Raw genomic sequence first — 11,468 nt, forward strand, 5'->3', positions numbered from 1 at the left:
TTGATAAAACTCCCCCGAAGAACTCGTTCCATTTTTTTGCGTTTGCAAAAAAATCAGATTCTGCAGATTCTTCAATAAAATCTACCTTTACGTGTTGAGCATCACCTTTTGATCCCATTCCAGGATTTTTGCCATCATTCTTGGTTCCACCAGTCTTGGTACAGTTTCTTTTAATTGCGTAGTACTCAAACGTAGATTTTTGCAGATGCCATTTTTGGCATGGTCTAACATACTGAACATAATTTCGATTTTATGAATAGCAATAGATATACGTAATAACCAGTAATAACAATTTTAATTAATAACAATGTCGACATATATAGACAGTCTACTGTTTATCAATCTATGTATACAATGATCTACAAGTGTCTACAAGTTAACACGCGAGTAATATTGTATCTTCTAGGGTTACCATATGCGAAATCCTATCAGGACATGTCCTGATTTCGGAACAAATATCCTAATCAGTCCTGATAATGTCCTTTTAATATAAAATGCCCTGATTTATCAAGATTTTTTTTTTTTCAATTAATCTGATATCCCTGGTGAAAATATTTCTCCGAATTTTTCCTCGGTTACTTAAAATTTCTCCGCGATAATTACTCCGAATTTCTCCCAAATTGAACCATGCGGAGAAATGAGTGGAAAAATTTTCTTCTCGTCGTTGATTTCGGAAGAATTTTTCCGCGGTAAAATCATTTTTTTCACATGTTTCTCCGTGTGTTTTTTTCGCGGAGAAATATTTCCGAACGTTTCCTTACTCAAGTTGATTCGGAGAAACGACGGAAAAATTTCTCCTCGTCGTTGATTTTAGAAAAAATTTATCTGCAGTAAAATTATTATATCACACGGTTGGAGAAATATGGCGGACAAATGTCTCCACCCTTTCTCCAACTTTCTTTACCATTTGTTAAATTTTTTTCCAACTTTTTCAATTTTCAATTTTTCCAAAAAAAAATGACTAATTATTAATTGTTACATAACGCAAAGCATAATGATGTTTATTTTTTTTTTTTTAAATGAAAATTCGAAGACACTTTTTTTCAAAAAAGTTGATATACCTGAGGTACTTGGTCTACAAAACTCCCGTGATCGTGATCGAAAAATATTTTCACCAGGCGGGAAAGTAATCCTATAGCACATCCGATATAACAAAAATTAATGTTGGTCCATTTAATTACATTCTGGAAAAAAATTCATTCCATTTACGAGCATTGTCAAAAAAGCTGGTCCTTTTGCGATGGTCATTTTTGGTGCCATCATTCTTGCTACAGCTTCTTATAATTAAAGTGAATCCCGCAGGAGAGTGCCGTGACAGTTTTCATGTAAACGATGAACAAACTATATAATTTAGCTAAAACTGTCACGGCGCTCTTCTGCTGGATTCACTTTATGTTTTAATTAATAACAAATGTAATAAATTAAATTATTAACAATGATAGACTGTCTGCTGATAAATTTTCAATTGTTGCCATGTATGCGCTGATTAATCATTTCGGTCAATTGCGCATCCCTACTCCAAATTTTTCCCCCATGCACTCTATCACAATATATCATATTCCTGATTTTTAAAGATTCCTGGTTTTTAAAGATTAAATTATAAAACAATAAATTTATTTTCAAGAATCAATTTATGTACACTACACCACCGCACATTTATGTTGGGATTTGAGAGTAAGGATGCGCAATGCATCGAAATGATTAATCAGCGCATTGAAAAGTTATAATATTTTTTAATAATACGAGACTGAGCGCCCGCTTGCGCGGTCGTTTTTATTTAACTTGAATGTCGATGTCATATGTTTGGGAATAGTTACGTTTTTTCGTATGTTTTTTTATATACATATAACAATTGAATATGCATTTACATACTTTAAGTTTGTTATTGTATCAGTAGCCTTTTTCATTTGACTGTAGATATATATGAAAATAAATAAACAAAAAGAAATATGATGAATATCCCGATATTCAGTGCAAATATTTTATATCAATTTCATTAATATTAATTCTACATAAGTGACAGTTTTTTATCTTTCACTTAAATCATTAATATCTATAAAGTTTTATTTTAATAGATAATTTCAATAATTGTCATGTTAGTCAACATGTGATGTTAAAGGAAGTTAAAAAAATGACGTGTAGATCGTGCCCTTCGGGCACCCATCTCCGACTTTCTATTATTCGTTTTTAAAAAAAAATATTATGCGGATCCCAGCTTTTTTTGTTCCAAATTGTATTATTGATGCTGATGGTGATATTTAATGATTATCGAATCAATCAATACAATTTGACCATTATTTTGGCTCCATTTTACTCAATGTATGTGTGTAAATATTTATTACTTTCTCATTCATGTTTTTCGACAAATATAAGGGTGCGTGAACCTGGCCTGCATAAGTCCTAGAAAAAATATCTAGGATACTCATTAGAAGCGTCTTGATTTGTACTAATTTGTACCACCATTGATTTAATTTGTACCTCAAAATTAAAGGGTCCAGAAAGGGTAAAAAATCGACTTTTTTTCTAGATGACTTAGGGGGAAAAAAAAAATTGCTACAGACGCAGAAAAATTTGTACTAATTCGTACCATCAAGCCCGGAATTTGTACCTCCAAAATAACAACGAAAAAAAATTATTTACTCCAAAATGATAATTAACAATTGCATATCTATTTTAATTATTGAGGTACAAATTCTAATTTATTGGTACAAATTAGCTCTTGTTTTGTTCTTTAATATAAAAAAAAATTATTGAAAAATATTAATTTTTGAAGGCGCCATGCAATTGTTACTTAAATATTTTTATTAACAAATGCATGGCGCCTTCAAAAATCAATATTTTTCAATAGATTTTTTTTGTTTTAAAGGGCAAAACGAAAGCTAATTTGTACCGATAAAATTAGAATTTGTACCTCAATAATAATAATAAAGTATTATAAATTGATATTTTGGAGTAACTGGTTTTTTTATTATTATTATTGAGGTACAAATTCTAATTTTATCGGTACAAATTAGCTTTTGTTTTGTTCTTTAAAATAAAAAAAAAATTATTGAAAAATATTAATTTTTAAAGGCGCCATGCAAGTGTTAGATAAATATTTTTATTAACAAATGCATGGCGCCTTCAAAAATCAATATTTTTCAATAATATTCTTTTTGTTTTAAATGGCAAAACGAAAGCTAATTTGTACCGATAAAATTAGAATTTGTACCTCAATAATAATAATAAAGTATTATAAATTGATATTTTGGAGTAACTGGTTTTTTATTATTATTATTGAGGTACAAATTCTAATTTTATCGGTACAAATTAGTTTAAAAAAAGTTAAAAACAAAATTATTTTTGATAAAGCCATGCATTTGTTAATAAAAATATTTGATAAACAATTGCATGGCGCCTTTAAAAATGAATATTTTTCAATCATTTTTTTTTTGTTTTGAAGAACAGATTGTGTCCTAATTTGTACCGATCAGAACGGAATTTGTACCTTAATAATAATAATAAAGAAACAAGTTACTCCGAAATATAAATTTATAATACTTTATTATTATTATTGAGGTATTAAATTTATTCTTTTATCGGTAAATTAGCTTTTTGTTTTGCTTATTTAAATAAAAAAATTGTTGTTGATTTTTGAAGGCGCCATGCATTTGTTAATAAAAATATTTAAGTAACAATTGCATGGCGCCTTTAAAAATTAATATTTTTCAATAATTTTTTTTTATTTTAAAGAACAAAACAAAAGCTAATTTGTACCGATAAAATTAGAATTTGTACCTCAATAATAATAATAAAAAAACCAGTTACTCCAAAATATCAATTTATAATACTTTATTATTATTATTGAGGTACAAATTCTAATTTTATCGGTACAAATTAGCTTTCGTTTTGCCCTTTAAAACAAAAAAAAATTATTGAAAAATATTGATTTTTGAAGGCGCCATGCATTTGTTAATAAAAATATTTAAGTAACAATTGCATGGCGCCTTCAAAAATTAATATTTTTCAATAATTTTTTTTTTATTTTAAAGAACAAAACAAGAGCTAATTTGTACCGATTAAATTAGAATTTGTACCTCAATAATTAAAGTAGATATGCAATTGTTAATTATCATTTTGGAGTAAATAATTTTTTTTCGTTGTTATTTTGGAGGTACAAATTCCGGGCTTGATGGTACGAATTAGTACAAATTTTTCTGCGTCTGTAGCAATTTTTTTTTCCCCCCTAAGTCATCTAGAAAAAAAGTCGATTTTTAACCCTTTCTGGACCCTTTAATTTTGAGGTACAAATTAAATCAATGGTGGTACAAATTAGTACAAATCAAGACGCTTCTAATGAGTATCCTAGATATTTTTTCTAGGACTTATGCAGGCCAGGTTCACGCACCCAAATTATAACCTATATCTTAATTTTTTATCAACTGATGGCATTACTGATAGGTATACCAAACGTTGCTTTAAGATCACTAAATTATTTTTATCAAATGTATTTGATTTAATAATATTTTCAATTAAGTTTTTTGACCATTCTAATGTTGTATATGCTGTTGTTGATGTATTAATAGTTGGAACAACATGTTAACACCGAATACAATGACACTTGATTATTTAATTGATTTAATTTGTTGCATTGGTTAATGTTTTTAATAACATATCTAAATGGCACTTTTATTGAAAATATTTCATGAATAAATAAAATATACTTGACATTATTGCATCTGTGACAATGAGGCAAGATATTTTTCTATTATTTTGTTTACAGTGTATAATAGTATTCATAGCCATTAAATTGCATGTTAAATTAACTTAGCCACGATTTTAAATATATCGATTTATTGAATGTATCGAACGTATAACGTGTATGTGTGTGTGTGAGAACTAATGAAAATGGATGTGTCGTCAGCGTCAGCCAATAGAATGACGAATAAACGTTGCCACGTGAAGTTAACTGAAAGTGTCTTGTCCTTTTTTATAAAGGAAAAAGAAGAACTCCCAATGGGATTTTTTTTCATATTATAATTCTCCAAAGAATTAATTATCTATCGATTGAAGGAAAAAAAAACTTAAATAAGTTGAAAAATTAAAAAGTTCAGGCTGCCTGTACCCCTAAATCTTAATTAATTGATATTAATTAAGATATTAACTCCCAAAGAAAGTTAACTTTACTCAAATATTCTCCAAAAAAAAATCCAAAAGAATCCATATAACAGTTAATTCTAATTCCGCATCAAACTTAGGCTAATTATAGATAGGAACGGTGAATAATACAAAAAAAAAAAAAATTAATATAAAAAATATTATTTGTTATAATATTTATTATATTGTTGTTAACCCCTGAAATCTTTTTGGACATTTTATTTTTTATTAAATAAAATAATTTTTATTTAATAGTTTTTATTATTATTAAACAAATAGTTTTTGATGCAGCAACAGCAGTCAATAAGTCATCAATAAATACTACAAAAAAATTTCATAATTTTCTACTATAGGAATGTAAAAGATATATATAAAATAAGATATGATAAAAGAGGTATCCATATATTATTCAAATAAATATTATGCGCAGCAAGTCAGCAAGTCATTCTAGAACATTATTACCGTTAAAATACCAGCAAATAAATAAATCTCATTAATTAATTCAATTAATTATAGAATTTATATATCAACAATCATCGAGTCAACAATTAACAAACAACATGTCAGTTTTTTTACAAACCGCAAGTAATAAATTAATAATAAAATCAATTAAAATTTGATTAAAAAATGTTGTCATGACTTTAAGTAAGTTAACAATATGCTGCTAATTAATGATAATTATTTAAATGAGAATTTTAACATAAATAATAATAAATAATAGCAACATTTTTTAATTGAACTTTAATTGATTTTATTATTAATTTATCACTTGCGGTTTGTAAAAAGACTGACATGTTGTTTGTTAATAACATACCTATATTATATATATATATATGTTAATAAATAACTCATTTGGTATGCTTTTAAATTTGATATATTGTTAAGAATTGTTTATAATAAAAAAATAGGTTTTAAACAAATGTAAATTATTTATTTTGGAGCTGTCAATTCATTGGGAATTAAATTGATATTTCGAAATACTCCTTGCTCATTCTGTTTTCCTAATACAATCTGATGAATTTTTCTTTCTTTCGAAATTAAAACTCAATGGTGTTGACAGGATAACTCCTCGCTTGTTCTATCATTTTATGCTCCTAATCATGAGGAATGACCAACCACGTGTATATTCATTTTGCCATATTCTCTGCTACTTAATAGTTTATACCATATTGCTGTTTTCAGAGTGTTTCAGAGTTGGCAACGCTAAAGTCACGTTGTTTATTTATTATTTAAACAATTATTGATAACTCTTAATAAATTCTTGTTTAAAAAACAAGAATAATAAAAATTTAAAAAATGAGTGCAATTTTAAGAAATACATTGCGTTTTGTCAGCACAGCAAAATATGCTACAAATAATTCAACAAAAAATCTACGATCCATGACGTTCACTACTAGTGTAAATAATTCATTACCATTACTTCAACCAAATTATCTCAACCGTAATGAATTTGAAAAATTACAGTTTATTCAAGGTAAAGAATAATATATTTTTTATAATTAAATTTAATATATATAGCGTGATTTTGAAAGATTTTGAGTGAATTTAGGGAATATATAGAATTTATTTTCTATATTAGTTATGCAAAATTTAGCTACAGTGAGCTACAGTTTGGTGTCCGTTGCACCAGCTAAATATACCTAAATTTACTCTAATTTAACGGAATTATTTTATTTGATTCAAATATTTTTTTAAATTGATATTATTTATTATTTTTATAAAGCTAAAAAAATATCAACTAATTTTGGAACAACCATGTGGACCGCTGGAAAGAAAATGTTATCATTAATTTCTAATGAAGAAATAAAAAAGGCAACAATTGGTCAACTTAAGGTATCACTTGGTAGTGGTAAAATAAGATTATTAACAGAAAAAAATACGAAAAAGTAAGTGGAACATTAATCAATAATTTTAAACCATTGGATAATGAAAGTTATTTATTATTAGGGCCAATGATGAAAATTATATTTATAATTGAATAATTATAAAAAATACATCAAAATGTTAAAAAAAAATAGCACACATGTCGAAAATTACTAAATGTTAAGCACCTGGAAAAAAAAATTAACTTGTCATGAGTATAGATTATTTATTTCTCTATATCTTCATTAAATTCTTAATGAAAAAAAAAAATATCATTAATAATATTATTATAATTTTTTTTTTACAGTTTAATTTTTCCTCCAACATTCAACATTGAACTTAACGAAAAATTAATTGAACCTAAAAGCAATAAAATTACTAATGAAGAAGAAAAGACATTAGCATTCAAGTTGGATCAATGGCATGTATCACTTGATGATGATGAATTAACATTTAAAATGAAAGATACTGGCGAAGAGTAAGTTAAATTTTTTCAACAATTTTAAATATATTTATTACTAATTTTTTATTAAGTAAAAATATTTGACTTATGAATTTTGATTAATTATTTACATCTCTAATGACTTATTACATTATTAATAAAATTATTTTTCTTTTATAAAGGTTTATTTTGAAACACGCAGTTCACGTTGTAGCTCACATGTATCCACCTAAACCATTAGAAGATGGTAGTTATAGGTCGAATTCAGGAACACCTATTTCTGATGTTAAAGTATATCCCGCTAAAGAAATATCAAAATCAGATGGCTCAGAACCTTTAGAGTAAGTTAAACATTAATTAATTATTTTAAACCAATTTTTCGTTATTTAAAATTATTTAATTTTTATATTAATTATTGATTATTAAATCAAGAAAAATTACCATCTCTATCTTAATAATAAAATATACATCATTAATAATATTATTATTACCTTACAGTCGGGAATTTCCACCTATAAGTACTGTTATCACTCCCAAACAATTTGATACTAACGAAAATGACAAAAATGATGAATATAATCCATTATTACCAAAAGAAAGTAATCAGGAAATGTAAGTTGAATATTAATCAATTATTTTTTTTATATTATTTAATTAATATATTTATTATTAATATTTTTATTATGTAAAAAAAGAATTACCCATTATGATTTTTAATTATTTATTTATAGAACTGATAGACCAAATAGCGATGGAAGAATGAAATTAAAATTTCCAATGACTGCGTCACTTGAAGGATCTCGTCAGAAAATTCTGTTAAAAGATTGTGATGATACGTAAGTCAAATATTGTTTAATAATTTCCAACCAATTTTTTGTTTATTAAAATTATTTATACTATTAACGTTCTATTAAGGAATTAAAATTAAATTATTAGAAATTCATCATTTATTTATATCTCTAATAAACTTTTGATAACAAATATTATTTTTGTTTTTTTTTCCAGTTATACTGTCTATCACACAGTTGACATTCAAGCTAGCAATAAATTGGCTAAAATTGCGAATAAAAAAAAAGATGGAACATCAAAAATTGGTAAACTTCAAATGGTACTGTACAGCGGTGAACTTATCTTTGAACCAAGAGCTTCCAGTCTACAATGGTAAATTGAATACTAATCAATAATTTTAAACCTCTTTCTTTTGTTATTTAATTAATCAATTAATATATTGATTAATTATCATTAATATCAATGAAAAAGTTGTCTAAAAAACTATTGATAAATAATAATCATCATTGATAATATTAATTTTTATTTTACAGTGTATCCATCAAACACGATGTCGACATTGAAATTGACTTGGAAAGTGAAATACCAAGTATTCTTATTAGCCCTCATATGAAAATGCGTCGTCGTATTTAGATAAAAATAAATAGTTATTATTTTTCTTGTCTAATATATTATGATTGAATTATAATTAAACGATTCCCATATTATTTTATATGATGATTTATGATCATATAATGATTTATAATTATAGTATCAAACATTCGATTAATAATCATTTAGATTAAAATAAATAGTTATTATTTTTCTTGTCTGTTAATTTACGAATAATTAATATTTTTTTTCTGACTTATTATAATTAAATTATAATAAAACAATTGTAATTTTATTTTATTGGGTTTGATAATGATTTATAATTGCAGTATCAAATATTCAATTAATAATCATTTAGATTAAAATAAATGAATATTATTTTTCTTGTCTGTTAATTTACGAATAATTAATATTTTTTGTCTAACTTATTATAATTAATAAGTTATTAATTCATGTTTATATCTATAAAAGTAAAAATAAATAACTTATTTTAAAAACATACTACTCGTATTTTTTTTTAGAAATTATAAAAGAGACAATTGGGTTATTATTATTATACAATACTATTTAATTTTTATTTTTTACTTTCTTTTTTTGAAATGAGCAATGATTTTATGTTGTGATTTTTATTTTTTAAATTTAACTATCGGTAAATTTAGGTATAGTTAAATAAAAAATAGAATTGCTACAAGTTTAATTCTGGTATTTATTATTATGCAGTTAATGTGCTTATTCAAGTTAATACCCAAAATATATCATTTTAATTATCTCTCTTTCTTTTCCTTATTGAACTTCATCACTTTTTTTTTTGTCAGTTGCAGAAAGAAACTTTTTATTGAAATACATTGATTTTATTCTTCATTTTTTTTTCTTACTAAAAGGCAGAAATATACCAGAGGCTCTTGTAAATTGTAAAACATTTATTTAATTTTTAAATAAGTAAATAAACTTAATTTTAAAAAAATACTCATACAGTATTGAATGATTTATCTATGCTACTTATTCAAATTTAATAGTTTTTATTTATTAAATAAATAGTTTTTGATGCAGCAACAGCAGTCAATAAGTCATCAATAAATATTACAAAAAAATTTCATAATTTTCTACTAGGAATACAGAATGATAAAAGAGGTATCCATATTATTAAAATGAAAATATTTTGCGCAGCAACAGAACATTCTAGGACATTACCGTTAAAATACCAGCAAATAAATAAATCTCATTAATTAATTCAATTAATTATAGAATTTATATATCAACAATCATCGAGTCAACAATTAACAAACAACATGTCAGTCTTTTTACAAACCGCAAGTAATAAATTAATAATAAAATCAATTAAAATTCAATTAAAAAATGTTGCTATTATTTATTATTATTTACGTTAAAATTCTCATTTAAATAATTAACATTAATTAGCAGCATACTATTAACCTACTTGAAGTCATAGATAAATATATTTCAAATATAAACATTAAATTGTGTATATAATTTTTTTATTTTAAAAAACAATCATCTTTTGTTTGTCAAGTTGCTATTTATAGAGGTTATGTTTGATATTTTATTATTGTTTTTGTTTTAACAATTTCAACAGCCGGTGTTTTGAATCGTTCAATTTTGTACATTGGATCACGTTTTTTATCAACAATGGCACATGATTTCAAGGCACACGAGATTGTTCCTGATGTTATTGATAAATCTCCAACAAAAATTCTTGATGTAACATATCCAAGTGGCATCAAGGTTGACATTGGCAAGGTGCTAACACCAACCCAGGTTAAAGATAAACCTGAAATTAAATATGATGCTGAAGGAGATGCATTTTACACTTTGTGTATGACTGGTAAGTGTCTAAACAACAACTAAATATAATTAATATCAATAGTCATCAATAAAATAGAGTTAACAGCTTGTTTAACTGGAATTTATTTGATTTATTTAATAAAGATCCTGATGCACCAAGTCGTAAGGAACCAATATACCGTGAATGGCATCACTGGCTTGTTGCAAATATTCCAGGCAACAAAATAAATGATGGTGATGTTTTATCTGATTACGTTGGTTCAGGACCACCCAAAGACACTGGTCTTCATCGTTATGTCTTCTTGTTGTACAAACAACCAGGCAAACTAATTTTCAATGAAACACGTCTTACCAATCGCAGTGGTGATGGACGTGCTAAATTTTCCATTAAAAGTTTTGCTGAAAAATACAAGCTTGGTGATCCAATTGCTGGCAACATGTATCAAGCTGAATGGGATGATTATGTACCTATTCTTTACAAACAACTTGGCGAATAATTATTTCAACAAAATATGATCATTCTTACTTCCATTTTTAAATTTTATATTATATTTCTATTCTTCCACATCATATTTTTATCAACATAATAAATATGTACTACTTTTGCATTGTATCCTAGACAATAGGAACTTGAAAATAAATATATTTCTTTCAATGAAAATAATAATCTTTAGCTTTTTTTTTTTTAAATAGAAAAAATAATTTAAAAGTGAAAGAGTTTTAAAAATAGATAGAAAAACAAGCAAAGTTGTTTCATTAAGATTTTTAGATATTTTTAAAGGTCAAACATGGATCCAAAGTTATTTTGGTTATTAAAATTAAAGAGTCAATGACCGTATACAAG

The 11,468-nt window shown here is 25.4% G+C and overlaps 2 protein-coding genes across 4 annotated transcripts; both read left to right on the forward strand.

The window, feature by feature from the left end:
* The first annotated feature begins 6,307 nt into the window (after positions 1 to 6,307).
* On the forward strand, positions 6,308 to 10,048 carry LOC122848850. 2 transcript variants are annotated; one of them, XM_044147236.1, is made up of 9 exons: positions 6,308 to 6,610; positions 6,860 to 7,022; positions 7,307 to 7,477; positions 7,624 to 7,782; positions 7,940 to 8,053; positions 8,173 to 8,277; positions 8,447 to 8,602; positions 8,764 to 9,732; positions 9,860 to 9,966. In XM_044147236.1, the coding sequence occupies exons 1-8, from the start codon at positions 6,433 to 6,435 to the stop codon at positions 8,861 to 8,863; spliced, it is 1,146 nt and encodes a 381-aa protein (XP_044003171.1). In that variant the 5' UTR covers positions 6,308 to 6,432; the 3' UTR covers positions 8,864 to 9,732; positions 9,860 to 9,966. The 2 variants fall into 2 exon arrangements, with proteins under 2 accessions (XP_044003171.1, XP_044003172.1); XM_044147237.1 differs by having other exon boundaries at positions 6,329 to 6,610; positions 9,932 to 10,048.
* On the forward strand, positions 9,972 to 11,381 carry LOC122848852 (phosphatidylethanolamine-binding protein homolog F40A3.3-like). Of its 2 annotated transcripts, none has more exons than XM_044147239.1 (3): positions 9,972 to 10,135; positions 10,416 to 10,664; positions 10,769 to 11,381. In XM_044147239.1, the coding sequence occupies exons 1-3, from the start codon at positions 10,111 to 10,113 to the stop codon at positions 11,119 to 11,121; spliced, it is 627 nt and encodes a 208-aa protein (XP_044003174.1). In that variant the 5' UTR covers positions 9,972 to 10,110; the 3' UTR covers positions 11,122 to 11,381. The 2 variants fall into 2 exon arrangements, with proteins under 2 accessions (XP_044003174.1, XP_044003175.1); XM_044147240.1 differs by having other exon boundaries at positions 9,984 to 10,112; positions 10,769 to 11,280.
* Positions 11,382 to 11,468: the final 87 nt, after the last annotated feature.

This window comes from Aphidius gifuensis, linkage group LG2 (genome assembly GCF_014905175.1).
Source record: "Aphidius gifuensis isolate YNYX2018 linkage group LG2, ASM1490517v1, whole genome shotgun sequence".
Lineage (NCBI taxonomy): Eukaryota > Metazoa > Arthropoda > Insecta > Hymenoptera > Braconidae > Aphidius > Aphidius gifuensis.